The 21,787-nt window shown below is 42.6% G+C and overlaps 1 protein-coding gene across 1 annotated transcript in view; it reads right to left on the bottom strand.

The window, feature by feature from the left end:
* Positions 1-1,400, bottom strand: part of DPP6 (dipeptidyl peptidase like 6) — a 572,065-nt gene extending 570,665 nt beyond the window's left edge. The window contains exon 1 of the mRNA XM_074550874.1: positions 1,079-1,400. Coding sequence (XP_074406975.1) covers positions 1,079-1,135 — 57 coding nt within the window. The 5' untranslated portion in view covers positions 1,136-1,400. The remainder of the gene's footprint in view (positions 1-1,078) is intronic.
* Between the last annotated feature and the right edge of the window lie 20,387 nt (positions 1,401-21,787).

Below are 21,787 nucleotides of genomic sequence, written 5' to 3'. Positions count from 1 at the left end.
GTATTCACTTCACAGTAGGGAAGGTATGAAGTAAACCTGTGTGCCTAAGAGTTTGTAGGGTCAGGTTTACACTAACTAGACGTGAAGTATACAACCAGGTGAGCAGCAGCACCAGCATCTCAAACAACACCACAACACCAAGTCTAGAGGATGGAACAGGACACCGGTATTAAAAGATAAAATTAAAGAAAAAAAAGCACAGCACCATATGTGGTGAAATGTAAATTTTGCACTTCTTTAAGGTGCATCTCATTATGTATTATAGAATCATATCTCTCTACCAAATACCGGCCCCAAAAAGCACGTGAAATCTTGGGGACGGTGGTGTGTCCACCATAACGGAGAAACATAAACACAGAGAAACACTTCAAAGAGTTGCAGAAGAGCAACATCAACAGAATTGCCTGTAAGAGGGCACATGCATCTGACTTTACAGCAGTGATACTCTGCTATATAAAGTTGTGTAGATGTAAGGACTATGTTCATCACTACCTAAAAAATGTTAATACAAATATGACCTGGACAGGTACGAGCGCCCAGAATTTCTACTGAATTCAGCAGAATGCCCAATGACACACTTTATCTCAGTTATTTATTTTTCATGCTGGCTATGCAAACACACCGTGGCAAGAAGTTAAAGCAGTGGCTAGAGCATTACCTGGTCCCCCCTAGTTTCACTCCACAAACCCTCACCTCCAAAGCATTTTATCCCGTTTGGAGCAGGCACACGGGTTCTGACCATTCCAGCATTGGATGCTGAGAGGTCGCAGCACCCTGAATGCCCCATCCAGCACCCTCCCGGGTCTCAGCCCGAAGGGGTCACCCCTGTCCGGAGGGACGGAGCCCATCCGGAGCCATCTCTGCCCCAGCACCCCGCAGGCGGCGGCGGGACCCGGGCAGAGATGCTGAACTTCGCCAAGTGATGGGGGGCTGGCGGGGAGCGCAGGGATGCTCCCCGGGTTGGGGAACACTCTCTCAGCAGTAGATTTGGGGACCGTGAGCCAAGAACGAGAATGGGGCATCCCTCCCGCCCCGGCGAGCCCCGCTGCCCGCGATGCCGAGCCCCGGCCGCTCTTACCTTGGAGCCCTTGCCGGAGCAGCGGACGTGGTTGCTCACTCCGGCCGTCTGGTTCATGCTGGGAACGGCGGGCGGGCGGCAAAGTTGGGCTTCGGGCGCGACTCTCCGAGGAGCTTCGGCAGGGGGATGGCAGCAGGCAGGGCAGGACGGGCTGTGCCGGCAGCGGGATTGTCACCCCGCGCCGGGATTGTCAGCCTGTACCGGGATTGTCACCCCGCACAGGGATTATCACCCTGCAGCGGGATTGTCACCCCGTGCCGGGATTGTCACCCCGCGCCGCCACTCTACCCCCGGCCGCGGGGTGTGCGCGCTGGCGGCGCTCCCGCCTTGCCGGCTCCAAAACAAAACCCGAAGCACCCCCCGGCCCTGGCACCGCTTTCCTCCCCCGCCCTCCAAAGCAGAGGCGAGGCGAGCCCGGCTCCGCCCGCTCCCCGCGCTCCGGGGCCGCCGCGGCTGCGGGGAGGGCGATCCCTGCTCGGCTCCGCTCGGCTCCGCTCCGAGGGAGGCTCCGCGCTCCGCGGGATGCTCCGCGCCCCGGGGTCCCGGCTTCGCCCCCGGACCCGCTCACTCTTTCAGCATCGTTTTATTTAATCCCTCACCCGCGGCGTGGGCAGCGGGAAATCGCATTAAAGATGCCACGGGTTCCCGTAGAGCTGGGGTTTGACCCGCTGGTGTTTTGGTTAGCCAGTCCAGCGCTTTAGAGTGAAAGAAATGCTGGGCAGATGTTTCCTCACGACCAAGCTGAAGGATTTGGGTCTCACTCTTTTTGAGCAATTCCTTTTCCAGGTGTGCTAGAGTTCAGGGTTTAGGGTTTGGCTTTTTTGTTGTTTTTCGTTTTGGTGATAAAAGAGCTGCACAAACAGCTCTGCTTTGCTGGTAAAAAATTGCTGCTTTAACTTTGTAGGGTTTTTTACAAAAACAAACATAAAGTATTCATGTTTGGGATATTATTGGGGTATTCTTCCTATCTTCGGTCCACCCCTCCACTTCAGCCATGAGGTCAGACACCACCTCCTCTTTTATTGCAATAAAAATATGGCAAAACTCAGTTCACAGAGTAGCAAAAGAAACAAACAAACAAACAACCCCCCCCAACATAGTGTATGTTTGAGTAACAAGATCTGGATAGTCAAGGCTAAAAGGATCCACACTTCATCTTATCAAATAAGGGTTTCTTCTGTCTTGGAATTGATCTATCCAAATAGATTGTTTCAAGTATTTTTAAGCTCCTACAGCATACTTTAAAACCTTTAAATAAATAAAACCCTTTCTGGATGCTGCAGAAAGAACAGAAATATTTGCTAGTCCTGCCCCAGAGCCTGTGCTGCTTTAGAGAAGCTCAGCTCCCTCTTTTCTGAAGGGCAAACAGCCCACCTTTAACTGGCTGCATCTTCTGGCCATGCGGCTAAAAGAGACGTAAGGAGCCCATCATGGAGGCTGACAGCAGAATAAAGTGTAGTTAAAAGGTAAATTTAGTTAGAGACATTTGGTTTCAGCTCAGAGGCAGCAGAGAGGACCCAGTGCCACGCTGTGTGGCCAAACACCCCTCTTGTCAGAGAGCACACTGCTTTTGAGATGAGAGTGGCCATCTGAGGACTGGTTTTATCAGAGAAACAAGTCCCTCTGGGCACAATCCACCTTGTCAGGGTCAGTCTTTCCTCCTCAGGCAGCTGTCCTGTTGTAATAACCACACTCTGCTCCTGAATCCTGCAGTGTCAGCTCCTCCTTAGCTCACTGCTGCCAATAAGTCCCCCTCAGGGACAAGTGTCCCACCAATCTCAGTGAGTGCTGGCACTCTGGCTGCTCTATCAAGCATGCTCAGCCCCCACATTATCACTATTCCCTGCTACAGCTCTATGATGGCTTTCATTATTTTACACTAATTAAGATTTGAAGTTTCCTACTCTGACTGCTCCGTTCAAGTGCTTTGGTTTTCATACCTTCCCAAGGAAAATGCCTGCTAATAAATCAAATTATACACTTAGAGTTGCATATTTGATGGGGCCTGGCATCATTATACTCTCTCAGCATGATTTGTTGCACAGAGACATGCAGAAGTTCCTAGATTATTTGCAATTGTACAAGTGAGCAGAAGAAATTTTGGGGAAAAAAAAAAAAAAGAGAGAGAGATGGGCCAGAAAAACTGCACAAAGAGATTCCAAATTCATGGCAAACCCTTCTGGCCATTATATGGAGAAGGTAAAAAATCTGTACTCTTTTCTCTCTCTTTCTCATACAAAAAATATTTTGCATTATAGAGATGGATCATGAGAGTGTTGTCCCACTGGGTTTATCAGATTTTTTTTTTTTTGAAGCAAAGCAGAAGAAACCACTCTATTCCCCATTTCTGAGCAGAAGGCTCCTCTCCATTCTGTAACCAGTGAGAGCAGACAGGGAGTCTATTTTCACCATAGGGCACATTCTGTCTTATTCCCTGGCAAGAGAGACACAAGGAAATCTCCTTGTCTCTCCCACTTTTCTACTTAATGTCTGTCCCATCATGGGCACCTCCATTCTCACCTAAAACCAAAACAAACCCTATGGCTCTGAACCTGCCTTCTTTATAGGAAAGGGCAATTTCCAACTGAGATATCAGGGAATGTTCACAGAAAATGGATTTTGCTTTCAAAAATGTCAGCAAGCATGTTGATGTTTACTAACTCTTGAAAGGAGGCTGCTGAATGCATGGTGGAAGTGCAGCCTTTGAAATTTGGGAGAAATTGATTCCATTTCAAACTCTGCAAAGGTCTCTCTACATGATCCTGGGAGGAAAAGAAATCACCAACATCTTTTTTTGCCCATCCCACCTCTGCCTATCTATTTCCAACCTCCCCAAGGCAGGACATACCTGTGCAAGCCTACAGTGTCCACCATCATTTTGGCCCTTGTTTCAGTGAACGCCCCTAACTTCTGCAGAAAACCAACAGTGAAATCATTACAGCCTATAGTTTTTAAAACTAGAGTGGTTTATATATCTAGAAAAGAACAGACAATGCCACAAACAGCACAGTTTTCCAGTGCCTGTGAGAAAAGTAAGTGATTTGTAGATTAGTATTCACAGACTGCTTAGTGAAGTGTGAAGGAACAACAATATACTGTCATATAAGCTGTGGCATATAAACATCCCTTGGCATTTTACACTTTGAAAAGGATTATACATAAGCTTGGCTGAGAAGAGTATTAAAAAGGAATCTCAGTCATACTTTTTGGGAACATTTAGTAATCTGTCTTTGGAGCTGAGCTAAAGCTAAGCAAAATGAATGCAAGGAAATCCATGCAATCATGACATAAGACTCAAAAACAAAACAAAATTTTAAAGCCAAAGTTATGCCACAAAATTTAATATTGTGTGAAGGCCTTTTTTGAGTTCCTCAAATTCATACTTTGCAGATGAACTCTGTAAAGCTGAGTGAAAATCAAAACTGAAATCCAGAGTTTTACATAATTATCCTGACTCCATCAGCTGAGTCTTTTGAAGAAATATCCAGTGTCACAAAACTCAAAGAAAAAACATAGGACTGCCAAGACTGTTCCATGCAACTGGTTTCAAGTTCCAGGTTAGATTTAGATTAAGATCTTTGAAATATTTCTTAATGTTTTAAGTTCTTCCCAGGAGCCTGTTTTGATCTAAATTTAAGCTGTCTGGGGCATGGTAACACTGCTCTCTGAACTCCAGGGGTTTTGAGGTTTTCTCAATAACATGGCAAAGACACAACCCTGCTGATTTCCTTCTCCAATATTTTCAGTAGGAAGCTGCCTGAGGTTAGTCCAACACCTCACCACTCAGTAATTTTGGACTCCACTTGTGATGTAACCAGGAAAGCACATCCATTTTGAACAGGTCAAAGCCACAGTACAGGGACGCAGAAACGGAAATGTAACTGGCACTTGTACAGAGTTCAAAGTGCTGCAGAAACCACCAAGGTTCACCTTGCTCTCCACCTCAGCAGAGAAATGTGGTTGAAAAACTGGTTTAGGAAAACAGAAAGATGAGCAGTCAACATGCAGTGAGGCAGAGAAATGGAGAGCATGGGAGACAAGGAGGATGTGAAAATTGAGACCATGGAGTGCTAGAGAACACAATTCTAAAAATCAATGCAGTGATGGATCAGGAATGAATGCAAAAAGCACAGCACAGGAAGGCTATAATTAGATGGTTTAGTCATAGCCAGGAGCCTGACTGAGCTTTTTGAATCCACTCAAGTGGACAGAGTTAGTGCAGAGTTTGGTTTGATTGTTACAGTTCTTCTCATGACAGCAGCACAGAGCAGGCTCACAGGAGCTTTCAGTCTCCCTACAGCAATGAAGGGTAAAAGTCCATTAACACACACGGGGCCCTCTCTCTAATTTTCTTCTAACAATGACAAAGTGATACCTGCAGACAAGAGCATCCTCTACTGCAGCTGTGCTTCTGGGAATGGTGTGGACTCAGCAGAACTCTGAAACACTTGGGCATGTTGTGTCCACACTGTGCTCTGTGGCTCTGCTGTGGAGCTGCAAAGAGGCAGCTCCACTCTCCCTTTCCTTTCATTGCTACCACAGTTGAGGTTAATCAAAGATAAGGTAATGATGGAGAAAATGCCTGTGTAACACTGGTGGGAACATTACAACTCCCCAGAACAGAGACATCTCTATAGACTTCCAGATTTGTCATCAGGCTGGGAAAAAGAAGCATTTTGAGTACCCCAAAATCTTGATCACGTAGAGAGATCTCTTCTCAGCAGACCCTATCATGACATATCTGTGTTGACTGTAAGAGGGAGAATATCCAAGCTGCTGCTGCCAGCACAGAGCCCAGCTTGGTCCAATATCCACTCCTCAAGAAGGATCAATTTCAGTCCTGTGCATTCAAAGCCAGATCATGGCACTTCTACAGCCCCCTGCAGCCTGCAGGCCTGACTGGTTGCAAAACTGTCCCTGAAAGAAGTTGACCCAGGTAGGGTCACAGAAGGATGTGAGCACAAAAAACTCCACACTTTTCTGGTCTTGTTTCTCTCGGTGTACTCACATCAGCTCCCATCTCAACCAAATCCATCCTATCTCCTCAATTTCCAATTTTATTTTTTTTTTTTTACCTGGACTGTTGTTCCCCCAAGATGTGATGGCAAAAGAGAGCTTAAAAAGCAAAAACCAATTAATTCTACAATGCTGGACTCCTCTGCTCTCCCACAGTATTCCTCCTGCCTTTCCCTGCCTGCCTATCTCATCCCACTGCCATAATTCATGAGCAATTGGTTTCTCAAACACTTGAGCACAAACATGGAATGTGGGCTCCAAACTTTGCTTTTGGCTCAGCTGCTGATCCACTGAGTCTTTTCAGCTCCCTGGATCATCCACATTTTCTTCCAGCTGCAGGTCAGCCAAGCAGCTGCTCTAACACCCTTGGGGCACAGAAAACCTGCTAGATTTGGTAAAGGAATTTAGTGGAAGCAAAACTCCCAAGTTAGAAAAGAGCCAACCTCACCTTTATATTTTGTAGGTCACAAACAGCCAACCTCACCTTTATATTTTGTAGGTCACACAGGCTCTAAATTCATAGATTACCAGAAAACCCCATCTAAGGTACTAAATCTGCATCCCTTGAAAGTTTTGAACTTGCCCAGAGGAGAAATTGAGGCTTACAAGTCCAGGGTGAACATCCACAGTTTGGGTTCTTTTTCTTCTTAGTATTTCTGGGGTTTGTTCCTGCTTCTGGAACTGCATTTTATTTTATGCTATGCAGCTGCTGGATAAGCAGTTCTCTGGCCAGATGCATGAACACTCCCAGGTGAATGCTGTAACTATTAGGATGTTTTAAGCATGGCATTATTAAGTAATAATTTACTCATTCCATTTAGTCTAGGAGGTCTCCTTATCGAGGAATGTTATTCATCAGCACCACTCTAGCTCTCACTCTAATTTATTTATACTTAATGGCCTTTCAAAGACATCTCTCCACATTACTTTCAGGCACCAGAATATATATGGGATATTAAATCACATCATGATACATGGCATGTTACAAAAATATTGCATAATTTATATAGATTATAAACATAAGAAAAATCATCCAATAAACCCTGCCATCAAATGTTCTTCAGGCTAGATTAAGGCTACATGAGCCCTTTTAATATAATAAATTAAAAGAGAAATAATTTCATTCAAATCTCACCTTTGCAGAAGAAGAAAGTTGAGTGAAGCTGATGAAAGATTGGTATATCTGCATTGAAAATTAAGAGCATCAATCTAGCTAAAACTCACCTGCAGGTGAATGAGATGCTTTTGGCAGTGATGCCATAATCCTGATGACCATGAGGCAATAAGACATTTTGGCCATGCCTGAGTTGTGTGATATGTTCAAAGAGCACCTCTGACCCTTGCACTGGTCACCACTTACATGCTTTGAAAGTTATGGTCACCTCTGACCAAACTGCCAAACAATACACAAAGTCCATAATAATCGCAAAGAAAAAAGTTTACTAGATACTACCTAAGTTTCTCTTTAGAGAAGACTGAAGGGAGATCTTTTACTTTGGAATATCTTTGGAAAAAAAATTTAAAACATTGAATTTTTTAAAAAAATAAATTTTAAGCTCCACAATATCTCATAAAAAAAATGAAGTTTAGGTGGAATGGCTGTCTCAGAGTTGCTCATAGGAGCAGTAATCCAAGTCCATTTCCCTGGATTTCTCAGTTGCTCTTCACCTGTCATGCTGCAGAACAACTGCCTCTTGGAGAAGCGTTAAATACCCAGTGGGGTTTTTATGGGGTCTGCAGTTCCTCAGTGGATCATGGACATCAGAGAAAGATAAGGAGATTTAGATCCACCAAAAAAGAATTTTTATAAGGGATAACAATATTTTGAAATCAAAACATTAAAACTGGTCAGCAAAAAACATTAAACTCTTCCCCCAGTGGTTAGGAAAATCATTGGAGATTTTTCTCTGAGGAGGTTATGAAATCCACACTGCCCTTCCTGGGATGAAAACACAGGATTTCTCAATGGTCAGTTTTGATGGAATATTCCCAGGCAGGCTCCGTTCTCATTTTTGTTCTGTGTGAACTACTTCTTAGTGTGAAGGATGTGCAACACAGACACGCAGTATCCCCAAGGCAACTAAAGCATTTGCTTAGATGGAAAAGGAACAGTAAAAAGATGTTTTAAGGCAAGATTCTTGAAACCAGATCAGTTCTTCTGAACGCTTCAGTTACTGAACAACAAGCCCAAAAGATATTCCTCATTTTCACAAAGTGCTGAGCTGCAAGCTTTCACTCCCTAAAATCAGGTGCTTTTAAGAAGACTTGCATTAGGCTCCTGAAGAGTTCATGTAGCAGCTTCTGAGCTCTGAAATGTGTTTTTAGCTTTTTATTTGGTCAGCTTGGAGTGGAAATCAAGGTAAAGGAAGAGAAACCCATGTCCCTCCAGTGTGTAGTGCCCTATGGCACAGCCCCCCACACCTCTGACTGGGCAGTTCCTTCTGGCTTGAAGGGTCTTTGTTCTCCCTTTACCCTCCTATTCTCAACAAGGAAGAGAAAGTTAAAAAACAAGTAATTCAAAAATATTTTCAACCCCAAACTTTAGAATGATTCAATTTTCTGCAAAATATTTTCTTTTAACTACATCAGTGCAATGTATTTAGTGGCTGGCTGGCTTCTCATTTGTTAGGGACAACCACAAACTCCCTGCTGTCTTCCAAGACCCACTGTTCAAACCTCCATCTTTTACAAGCCGAAAAAAAATGTAATTTGATAAAATAAACTCAAAAGTAGTTTGTTGAAATAAACTCCAGTGTTTGAAAACTGCACTCAGGTGTACAGAAACACAAATAAGCTGATGAAGATGACAATAACTAGTAAGAGCTGCACAGAAGCAATGAGACTGTGTTCCCTTTTTGTGTTGTCTCTCTAGTGATACTGGGTTGATCAGGGAGGTTTGGTACAGATGTGGGTGGTGAGAGGCAAGCTGGGGTGGAATATCCATTATCCCTCATTTCAACACTTTGGAATAACCCAAATCATGGCTGAAGTCCTGGGCTGGGACCCCACACTGGAGTCCTGTTCCCATCACGGCCACCACAAGCTCTGAAGGAGTCAAAGAGCCTAAAAACACATTTCTGGAGAACTCTGTAGCAGACACATGAAGCAACACAGCACTGAAATTCCCAAACTCTCACACAAGATTGGGAATGATGGCCCAGGAGTCCATCTCACTTCCATCCTACCACTTCTCAAGCATTTTAACTTGCTTGCAAAAAACAACCTAAACACAGGAAGTACTCAGAGATACCTGTCAAAAAACAAGGAGTAAATGGGGTACAATTATTTTGTACATAAAGATTTTTCAAGTTTTCTTTACCCCTTCAGCAGCAGAGCACCAGAGGGCAGGGTTTAGCCTTGAAAGCTCAGTTTGGGGCAAGTTTTGTTTATCACCTGAACAAAGCAGCCAGAAGAGCAGGATTGGTGGCTCTGCAGGCCAAGATGGGACCAGGAATCCTCTAACACAGGACTGCAGCTCCTGCTCTGTATTGTGAGGCCAAATTTGATCACAAAGGTGGACTCTGAAAGGCAGCTGAAGATGACAATTTCACATCAGCCACAAAATTTTTGTAGTTTCTGGCTCATTTCTCACAAACCTTCTACAGCTCCAGAAGAGCTGGTCTCAGAAGAGTTCAAGCACAGTTTTGGCACCAAGACAGCTTTTTATACACTGACCAAAACAACTTTGTGTATCTTCTAGATCACAGTTTCCTACTAAAGCCTGATTTAGCAGCATATTAGTTACAGCCTGAATTTAGAGTAAATTCAGCCTGAACCCGCTCTCCTTCATCTCATCCTCAGAGCTCTTTGTTCAGACTCCCCTAATCCTGTTTTCCTGGATCCTCCCCACCTCTGCTCTTCAGCTGCAATCCTACCTCACCCCAGTGCTTCCCACCTCTCAGCAGAGAGTTACAACAGGTCAGAAAACTGCAACAGGTCAGATGATGCGGTCTCTGGTGCCGAGATGACCCCAAGGTGTTGGAAAGTCTCTTTTTTCCAGCCCTGAGACCGAAGAAGAAGACGGGATTCCTGGGCTCTCGTTCTCAAGGTTGTTTATTTTTTCTTATAAAATACATTCTCTTTCTCTGACATGCTGACATCTGTCCAGCAGGTTGGGTTGAGGCACCTGATCGCCTTCAGGGCGGTGTTATCTTTTTATACTAAAAATTATGTGTACCTTATTTACAATAATTTTCCAATATCTATCACCTATGTTAGACAGTCTGTCTCTACTCTAAACCAATCCAGAGGTGTCACCATCACAGCAGAAGATGGGAGCTAAGAAGAAGAGGGAGAAAGGACAGGACATGCCCAGATCACTTCATCTTGCCTTTTGAACGCCAATTCTAAATCCCCAAAATCCTACTTTTTCAACCGGTGATAAATTCACTATCATTCTATTCAAACCCTTGTGGCTTGTAAATCCTCACACAAAGTTGGGAATTTTTTCCATGGGTCAAAACCAAAGACACAGGTGTTTTTAACCCCGTGCCAAGGTCTCTGAGCCCCTTGTCAGGGTCTGGAGTCCTCCAGGGCAGCCAGAGGAATGTCCTGGGTTCCAACAGTCAGAAAGTTACAACAGGTTGGAAGGTTACACCTGGTCATGCAACCCAACCAGCTGCAGGTAAGCTCCTGATGGTTGGGTCAGGTCTATGGGCCCCCTAAAATGTGGCTGCATTTAAGCTTTAGATGGTGCCTTAGGTCAGTCTTTCCATCAACACAATCATAGGGCATTTTCAGGCCCCCCAAATTAAGTCTGGGTTAATAGAGCCTGCAAAGCCTCCTGCCAAGGGATATCAGACATGTACAAAACCTATTATATCTGAAAGTACCCTGGTAGTACAAATCCTGAAAATACATGTTAGAACATATTCTATTTAAAAGGGCATTCCAGCCTCTACATTTTTTTATGGCTTAGCTATGGCTTACTTTTTGCTTGTTTTAGGTTTTGGGGTTTTTTGTTTTGGTTTTTAAAGCAGGCAATATTATCTCTCTAGGGGTTTTTATTGTGGCGTTGCATGGGAACAAATTTTAGTTGCCAGGGAAGACAAAATGGCATATCCCACAGCAAATACATTCAGGAGAATTAATAGACAGCAGGGGAAAACCTTTGAGGCGACAGATTCTCCGTGCATCAAGGGCAGCAAATGAAGCAATCATTGTTACAGCAGTTACCAGGAAAACTAGTCATGCATTGCTGTGCAGGTGTAAGTACCTTTTCTTATTTTTTTCCCTCCTGCATGCTTTTTCTGATGTCTTTATCAAACCATCTACAGAAATAAGTTTTTCTATATGGAGTTCTAAATAAAAGTGAAAATCACATAGGAGCTTAGAGAAAACTTGGCAAGAAGGTGCTTGTTAACTTAAATGAATCAATATTTAACAGGCAGTTACTTTGAAACATAGAATGTGTCTAGACTCTGCCTCCACCTCCGTGTAAGAGATCAATGAGGAATAATTTGCACTATGGTGATGACACAGTCAAATCCCAGCCAGCAACTCAACACCACACAGCCACTTTCTCACTCCCCCAGCAGCATAATGGGAGAAAGAATTGGAAGAGTGAGCAAATTTGTGAGACGAGAAAAATACAGTTTAATAGAACAGAAAAAGAAAGGGAAATAGTAATAATAAAAGTAAAATAGCTAGAGTATACAAAACAAGTGAGGTCACCACTCACCCGTTGCCATCATGGGCAGAACAGACTTGCCTTGGGGAAATTAATTGGTTACCAATCAAAGAGAATAGGGTAATGAGAAATAAAAAATAAATCTTTAAATACCTGCCCTCCACCCCTCCCTTCTTCCTGGGTTTAACTTTAGTCCCAAATTCTCTGCCTCCTCCCCCACAGTATCACAAGAGCACAGAAAATGAGGGTTATGGTCACCACACAATGTCTCTGGTCTCCTCTACCAAACCCTTGCCATGCAAACCCAGTGCAGTTCCCAGCATTAGTATCACACTGAATCCAAAACACAGCACTGTGCCAGCCATTCAGAGGAAAATTAACTCTATCCAAGCCAAAACCAGAACAGTATCCACCCCTTATCCTATGCTGTGACGTCAGGTCCAACATTTTCCAGTTCATCTCAATTAATCATGATCACCTTTCCTGTCTTTTGATATACACACAGTGTGTTGGATTGTTGCAGGTTGAAGTCAGTTATGGTTCCATCACCACTGTATTTGTCTGGCTCTATCACCAAAATTCATTAGTGAATTTTTGGGTGATTTTAGTGCAATGATGTTGATACAGCAGATGGTCAATCCAAAACACTACACTATACCTGCTGGAAGAAAGAAGTTTTAACTCTTTCCTAGTTGAAATCAGGACAGATGCTTTATAGGGACCCCATCCTAAAGAATTGATCATTCAGATGAAAAAGCTAGCAATACAAGTAGGTACTACCTAATTCTGACTAATATTGAAGGAATACCAAGCAAATTTTTAAACCAAAAAAACATTGTGGCTTTTGTAGTAAACCTGTAAAATCTCTTAGGGGTTGTGGTCTATGTTAATTACAGTCTGTCTAGGGAGGGGAGGGGGAAGTTAAGTTGATCTTTTTAGTGATGAGTTATTCAAAATTAAAAAAAAAAAAAAAAAAAAAAAACCAAAAAACCACAAAAAAATCTACTGAAGCATTACAGTCAAGGCCAGCACATTGACCTGGCACTGCACATGGGAGCTTCCATAACAACACACATACAGCCTTAATCTGACAAATAAATTAAGCCACTGGAGTGCTCTTGCTGACCTGCTACATTTAGAATTAATCAGTGCAGGACTGATTAAGGGGTATGTTATTAAGATATTACAAATATAAAACTCCTATTTTATTCATTAAAAGTTACACAGAAACCACACCCAACACTGGCAATCTCTGAAATTACAGGGAGTTTTGTTGCAAAAGAACTGGATTCCAGCTGTTGTTTTAAAGTCATTTGGTCTGTTTTTAGGTTCTTCTCAGGAAAGTTTCTGGTGAGGCCATCTCAGGATGGGTCTATGGGATGGCAAAAGGCAGAGGAGGGGTCAGGATTTCTATGCCTTGTCCAGAGCAGATGGTATCTCACAATATCCCGGTGCTGAAAGTGTTCAGCTGAATCTGCAGATCCCAGCTCACCTGAGTTAGATGGACAAAGAGTATTAAGGGTGATTCAGCCATAAATTCCTTTAGTATTACAATCAGCAACACAAGCTTTTGTCACTCTTACTTTTTGTTCTAAGGTGTTGACTGCAATAAATGGAACACCCATTTGACACTGAGGGCCTCACCAAGATCTTGGAAACAGAGATCCTAAATGAAGCATTAGAAATTGGCAAAAAAAAAAAACCACACTGAAAAATAAAAATGCTGAAATGCAAAAAAGAAGTGATGCTCACTGAAAAAAAAAGCAACTCAAACCCAACCAAACCCAAACAAAAGCTCCCCAAAATGAATCTACATCCAGATTATGCTTTTTTCTTTCCCTTGTTTATATATATTTTTTTTTTAATTATTTCTCTCATACCATGCAGCACAACCAAGATAGAAAACTCATTCCTGGAAAAAGAATATGGGGTAATTCAGGTGAGAGACACCACAAATATAAAGGAATTTGGAGCTAGGCTTTTAGGAAGGGAATTTTCTGGTCTCCAGAACAGGACCAGGCTCAGCTGAAGCATTTTCTGCTGCTGGTATGTTTGCAACAGTTGTCCTTGACTTAGGTTTTCCAGTACAATTTGGCTTCATGCTGCATCCTTTTCCTCAATGAGGAATTGCTACAGTCTTGATCCTTGTTCTCCCAGGCCAGCTATTTACAGGAACCCTATAATAACTCTGGGAGTCTTAATTCTCCATCCAGTCTGCTTAAAAATGCCGTAAGAATGCCAGTTCCTGCAAAAAGTTTTTGAGATAAACAGATCAATGTATACTCATTAACAGAGATATCCACAGCACAATCATGTCTATCTATAGCTATATTTATATTTTTATCTACATATTTAGCAAATTGAGTTGAAGGATCAACCACATGTCTGCCAGTACCTATTTAGTTTCTTCTGAAGATGCTAATTTCAGATGGATGATGATGGTAATATGGATTTATTGTGAGTCTACTAGTGGATGAACCCAATTTCAGCCTATTAGGTTGTTACTGAGGTTCTTGTTCTCTGCATGAGAAAGTCCAACCCATTTTGATCTCCAGAGACTAATGAAAGCTTTTGTTCTTACCGAGTTATACCTTTGTAATTGTGGGGTGGGTTAGAAAATGTGAACTGCAGTTTGTCTTTGGCTACTTTTCAAGTTTCATACTGAAACTATTTTTAATTTAGGTTTTAGACCTAAGCAGTTTTTAGCTGTCATCTGTGACAGCTTAAGTGCAATGTCCAGCATTTCTGTGAACTCAGAAAGCTTGATGGAAAAGGGAAGAATCTGTTGACTAAACAGCAAGTTTTTTATGCTGGAAAGGTTTTTAAGACACAGAAAATAAAGGTAAATATACACAGCAACCTGATTTGGGTCAACTCAGGAAGTCAGAAATTATGACTTAGAAGTGTCTCTGAATAGAAAAAATAAAGAGCAAAATAGTAGAATTACAAGGATTCAGTCTTTTATTTCAGTCAGCCAAAAATTGAAATTCAAGAGATTTTTCTTGCTGGGTTTGCACTCTTTATAAAAAAACAAAACCAAACAAAAACCTAGAAAACCGAAGCAAGAACAAATGTATATTGTATAAATAAAACCACTGGCTTTTCATTCTCTTTCAGTTTGTTTGATAAGAAGGTAATACCATTTCAGTGAAGTGTCAAATAGGTATGTTCTTTTTATAGGTTCTGGGAAGTGGAGGACTAGAATTTTCTCCACTGTAATTCTGTTTTCTTCAGGATTTTGATTTGATTTTTGCTTCAGATTGATTTTCTCAGGGAAGGAGATTTCCCTGGAATCTGATTCTGCCCAACTGAGTCATTGTTCCAATTACCATGACATCTAGCTATGTTTCTTGCAATTTTCAATGTGTTTACTCTCAAAAAGGCTTTTTCCCCTAGTTACAGAGGGGAACATACAAGGCTAGATCAAAAAAAATCTTCTGCTCTCACTGATGCCCTGTCAATTATCAGGGAGGTGAAGAATGAATATGTTTAATTTGAGTGCTAAAAGTCCCCAGATATGCCAGTTCTCAGTGAAGGGAGAGTTAGGAGAAGTGTCTGGAGAACATGGGAAGGTTCTGTTTGTCCATCTGCCCCTCACACCCTGGGCTGGGGGCACTTTGCTGAGGCTGTCCTGCAGAAAACCACCTTTGGTTGTGGCATTCCTTTGAAACCTGGCCTGAACATGATCTCCATAATTCAGAAATAACCAGCTCCTTAACCCACCCCACCAGGACCTGCTGGTCCTGGTCCAGCTCTATTTTACTGTGGGTGTTCTGGGCCCCTCTCCTACCCTGAAGCCAAAGGTGAACCTGGGATGTGTATGGGGCTCCTTTAGGGAAGGGAGGGCTGGGAACCAAGAAAATCACCCTCATTTACTCTTGTTGCAGCTTCTCCACAGCATTTGGATAAAGATCCTCTAGATCCAGCAGCCTGGCTCAAGCAGCTGCTGGTTTAGGCACTCTGGCAGTGGTTGAGGAGAAGCAGGAGGATGATGGCTGGCCCACTATCTGCAGTGAACACTAAAGGTTTCATATTCTCAAAAGAGATTTGGGTCCTTTATGGTCACTGAATTATCCAACACAGGGTACTGAATTATCCACATCTAGATAAAAATGTAATATATGTGTGATACATAAGCCTGGCCCTACTGCAGTCTCCTTAGGAAAGCAATACAGATCTCTGCTGTATTTCCCATGGAAAGAACAGAGCTTAGGGATTAATTCTGAATGGAGGAAAGTGATGCATTGAGTGTCTGGAGCATAGGGAGAGTGGGACTTAAGGAACACATCTATCTGCCGATCTCTTACCAGCAGAGCAAACACCTTCCTCCTTGGGTAGTGAAATCCCTTCTGAGCCCCTGCACAGGACACTGAGATGATGCCAGGCCATTTAGCAGTGCAAGGACCAAGTATTCAGACCCTCCATGGGCCAGGTGGGCCTGGGAGGCTCTGAATGCTCCAGCCTCCCCAGTCATCCTCTCCAAAGCAAAAACAGGACATGGTTAGCACTGTCACTGTTCAATCTCTGTAAAGGAATCAGTGCAAGAGGCAATACAAACTTTATAAAAGCAATTTTATTGATAAGAGACCCATCAATATTGGTTTAGCTCAATATCATCAATAATTAATACAGGTATACAGAACCATATCAGGATAGTGCTGACTCCAGGAACTCACACAAACATGTCCATGATGTCTCTTATAACTATACTTGGCTATGAAAGTTGAGACTTCTTGCTGTCACCATGCAGCTCTGCCTCATTTAAATTATGTTCATGCCTGTTATATACTAGAATTCCAATTATTGTAATTCTATGTTACAGATTATTAATTTGCCTGCTAAAAAAAGTAACAGGAAAGAAAGAGGGAACTGAGTTACATTGAAAATCACTTTCCAATCCTGTATGTTATGACTTAGCATAAAATGCATTTTATTCCCAATTAAACTATGTCAGGGCCTTGTTGCAGAGCTCCATTACCCATTCTCCACAAAGAGGCATGGCCCCATCAGTCTTGTGATGAGATGCCACCAAATAAGGTTATTATGCCAAGAAGCAATCTAGGGAGAAGCTATTATCTGGTTTTCTACAAAAGCAGTTTCTAGTCTTATTGGCTTGCATTATGTAGTAGAAATTGAATTTATATTGCAGAAATTGAACTTAGGAGGGTACAGTGAAGCAGGCATGCTACCCATTTTTCAGCCTAACTGTAGGATGTTAAACTTCCTTTAGAGAGAGAACAGAGCTAATAGTCCAAGATCTTGAGGTGCACAGTCAGCATCTCAGCTGAAGATAGTGGAAGGAGTCATGCAGCTATGATAAAAAGGGTTATACAAAGGTCATGCTGAAATCTATTTCTCACCTAAATATGGTAGAAAAAGCCATCAGGCCAGAAAAGAGACTGCTATTCCTGCAGATAATTGCAAGTGCCTTCACAAGATTTTATTTACAAGAACAACTATAGCCCTTGCATGTGTAAATCCTGTCATTTATAAAGGGAAGTTTACATGATTTGACTGCACACGGATGAACCTCATTGTGCATTAATATGCCTTAGGGCCCAGCTTCAGATTAGAGAAATCTGGTCCTGCGAGCTCTGCAAATTTGAAAATTTGTTATTCAGATCTTGCTTTGAAGTATTGTGACTGAAATTTTGCCCATGGGTTTACATAGGAATAAGACAAGGGCAAAATCTGTCCTCTTGGAATTTATTATTAATATCATCATTATAATTATTATTACAAGGAATTATTGTGATAATTTATTCTGAGGATTTAGAAAATGTGCTGAAGTTCCAATAGAGGATTCTGTAATGTCCACTCAACATCAGCAAGTATACAGATTTGAAGGCAGACTATAAAATAATGTACTGGGAATAGATTTGTTTGAGTTAGGCAGAAAAATATTCAATCACAGGTGTTTAAACAAGAGTATTCACTTTCAAGTTATTCAGAGAGGAAAGAAAATAAAGAGAAGGGAATGTGCATGGGAAAGGGGAAAGAATATTTGAAGCCTTTTTGCCAATTTGGAATTGTGAATTTGTTAGTAAAATAAACCAGATTTCATACTTCAAGATGAAACACACTCAGCAGCCTTGGGAGGGGAAACAAAACCCCCTCATGTCTCTTTCATGAGGTTTTGCTGCTTAACAGCACCTTTGGTTATGCTGTGATTAAATTGTTCAGCCTTGATCTGTGATGTAAAACCATGTTCCATGGAGAGTGTCACCATGTCCTGTGTTCTTTGGGTTTGTAGCCACCCACAGCCTGTGCTCAGTGGAGTGCCTCAGTGTTTGCTAAGATAAATATGAGGCCACTGCCCATAATAACAGCTCTGAGTGCTGAAATTCCTACCTTCACCTTCAGAAAGGCATTTTGAAAGGTGTGGTTTCAGGCTCATAGAAAAGGGAATAAGAAAATGAGTGCAGCTTTTGGGAGTAGCAGTTCTGGAGAAACCTCTCTGGCTTCTTTCAGAAACGCCAGCATTCCAGGGAAATCCATGGCCAGAATCCATCATATAACAATGGTCAGAAGGTGCACTTAGTTTTAACAGATTTGAACCTCTATGTGTCTGCCACCATGAAGATGGCACTGAAAGGTTATGAAACTCTCAGGTCCTTCTTTGGAGCTGTGCCTGAGCCCATCCTGAGGACTGTTTGACATCAGCCATCAGATCTGTCATCAGGCCACTGTGCTGGCAGGCAGCAGAGAAGGCAGAACAGTGCTGAAGACTCTCTAAAATGGGAAAGATTGTACCCAGTAGGGGTGAGGTGTTCTGGTGAACCCTGTTTGTCTGAGGTGGTGCTGACAGACTGTTGTAGCCCTGGGGTTGCTAAGGGATCACAGTTCTCCCTAAAGAACTGCAGGAATAGAAAAGGAACACCAAAGGGAAAGACACACACCCAATGCCAGATGGGCACCTAGAGATGGGAGGGAGGCACATCTGACTTAAAATTTCCTGAAGAAACTTGAAGCAGTCCCAGGTGAAGAAAGTTGTTCTTCAAAAGAACTGGTAGAGCAAAGGAGACAGAATGAAGGAATTCACTGGCTCAGATTACCCTGGCATTGGTCACCATTCTGGACCCTGCAGGTTTAAATCTCATTGTAAGGGAATGTGGAAAGGCAGGTTCACTGCAATTCACAGGCTGGGCTGGAGAGTAGAAGGTGGTATTGCAGACGATGGTAATTGCTGTGTCATGAAGATGCGTTTTTATTCAGATTTGGGACCACGAAGGCCAAGGAGAACTGCAGTTGAACACGCCCAACACTGCAATTCAGCCCCTCCTCTGGCATGAGGATTTTCAGTGCACACAGTCCTGGTCTTCCAAATCACCTTCCTAAGGGACCACAGGCAGGAAATGTCCACTGAGGTAACAGCTTGTGGAGCTGCAGGGCTGCACAGTCAAAAGCAACACAACAGTAGTAAGTCAAAACACCTCATCACAGCAAAGCCATCCCTCCCTGGGAAGTCCTCTGGATAATACTAACCTTGAAGCTGACATCAGATTTACAGCTCAATTCTCTTGGGTAATGATGCTGATTACATCTATACTAAAAGAGCAAAGCAACTTCATTTCCTTCTCCTCTGCAGTGAGGCTTCACTCATGGTTGCCACAGGAAAGCCTGTTACAGGTTCCTGAATTGCTTGAGACATTCAGAGCTCTTTGTAAAGGACAGAAATCTTCCACTGCCCCAGAGCAGCTGACAGCTGAAGAAAGATGATCAGCCAAATTTTTTCTTGTAGCCACTCCATATGCCAAGATAAGTAGAGTGATTCTACTGATTTATAGTTCTTGGATACCTAACTGCTTTTCTCCCCCATATACAAGATCTGCAGAACAAGCACTCAATTGCTTAATGAAATGAAACAACCCTCCTTCTATTGAAGGCAATATTACTTAAATGTAAGCAGAGGAATCCCAAAATGTTGGTTTAAGGCACATTCACCTTTCACATGTGGTTTGAGTCAAAAATCCTGGGACTCAGACTGAGTGATTTTGCTGTGACAGGTATTTAGCATGGGACTTGTCTGCCTAGCAGGAGGTAGCTACAGTGGAGTTATCTCCCTGTGAGTTGCACTAAAGCCTCACTTTCTTGTCAGTGCAGAGCTCATCTGTCACCCAATGGACTCTAAGACATGATAATCTCACTGTAGAATAGACATCTAAAATATATCAGATGAATCACCTCTGGAAATGTGTAGTTCCCCACAATTTATATAAATCTGCACTTGTAGCTAAGGTTGCCTGAGAACCACAAAAACCAGGCACAGAGGAAATCCACTTAAATGATAAGCAGAATTCTCAAGTACCCTATCCATGCTGTTAGGCAGAGACCTTGCCCTGCTCTAAGCTCTTGCACTAATTGCCACATTAACAACTCCCACACTTAAATCAGAGGGTCAGTGGTCACCAGGTGAGCCACTGCAAAGAGAAAGGGTAGGGACCAAGGCTCTTCTGACAGATCCTGTTGCCTGTAACTAAACTATTCATTCCCAAGGCCTTTTGATAACCAGGGATAAGGAGGCTGCTGACAATTTGCAATAGCATTTAATTTAAAGCTGCAAAGCTCTTGTTTCTTGGTGTCCTGTCAGGAATTTGATCACCAGCAAGGCTGGAAACAAGTGCTGCTGGCAAATACTCTTGGCAGGGAGCACTCAGAACCAACACAGCTCAGCACAGCCTTTGAAGGAGATTGCTTGGGGCAATCCTGCTCAGGTACATTTACTCTGCACATAAATCTGATGATGATCCTAAAGAGGCAAAAGGTTTTAGGGGTAGTTGAGGCATTGCTCGAGGTGGTGTCATGAGCATTAACCAGGTCAGGACTCAGACTGAGGGCTCTGGTACAAGTTCCCAGGTATCTTGGGAATATGAATGTACCAGCATACCTACTATAACTGCATTATTTAGCATATAGAATCTGAAGGGTTACCAGATTGAGTAATTTCAGTGATTCACACAGGAATATTCACTATTTTAAGTATATGTTTAAATATCTTTTCCTGCTGAGTCTTTATAACATATTCTGGGAAAAACAAAAGTGGTGTCTGAGGTAATCCTTGGTGCTAATCTGCAGCATTTCTCCTCACATGTTTTGTCTCTCTTTTTTTAGGACAGCCAGACAGCTTTCTTTGGGAACAGCAATGTAGGCAACTATCACCATATGCTGTGTGGGTTCCCTCTTTCTGCTCCTAAAGGAGCTGACAGCCTTGCCGGAAAAGAAACAAATTAGCGTGCTTCATGCTCACAAAAAGAGGATTTTAAGGTTTTATTCAGTGTCAGAATAAAATAAAAAAAATAAAGAATACAATCTTACATAGGAAAATTCAACAGAGAAACCTCAGAATAATTTAAAACCTGGGATGTTGGTGACCCACTTTCCCACTTGAGTCAATGTACCATTCCCCCTTGGTTTCTCCTCTGAGTGCAAAGGAACTCGGACCATTGGGATATGGGCTGCTCCAAACACAGGTAAATGTTTTATACCTTCTGTTTAAGAGTCAGAATTTCTGTGCTGGGAACACGGGTTTGACTCACCATTTTCTAGTGATTTTTTTTCCTGGTATGATGTGAGGATGAACATTTTCATTACAGCAGCTGGCATGTGCACTATTCTGTTTTCCCTGAAAAAAGCAATCAGGTCTCCCTTACAGAATCTCAGATGATCATAAAGATAATCCCACCATTCATGCAAATATGATGTTCACCATGTTTCACCATGATGTTGGTGGGAGTTGTAGGTGTGCAGAGCTGAACAGTTGTACCTGTAAAACATCTGTATTGCTAATATGAGTATTGCTGTTCTGGATTTCAACTTGTGTCTGCTGCTTTTAACTACTTAGTCTGCTCACCCAGAGAGTATAATTTGGTTACTTACTCAGCTGACATCAAAGGTCTTCTTCTCCTGAGGCTCACAGTGCCAACACTTAACAGAATTCCTGCCCTCCTGAAAAATGCATGTGTAAGATAAAGCACTGCTGAGGGCAGTTGGCTCTTGGCTACCTGGGCTGTGGGTTTTCCATGCCAGAACTTCAGAGCTGACTCAGGTCTAAGTGAGCTCTTTGA

This window comes from Zonotrichia albicollis, chromosome 1 (assembly GCF_047830755.1).
Source record: "Zonotrichia albicollis isolate bZonAlb1 chromosome 1, bZonAlb1.hap1, whole genome shotgun sequence".
Classification (NCBI taxonomy): domain Eukaryota; kingdom Metazoa; phylum Chordata; class Aves; order Passeriformes; family Passerellidae; genus Zonotrichia; species Zonotrichia albicollis.
Note: the sequence above shows the minus strand (reverse complement) of the source record. Positions and strands in the feature narration are given on the sequence as shown.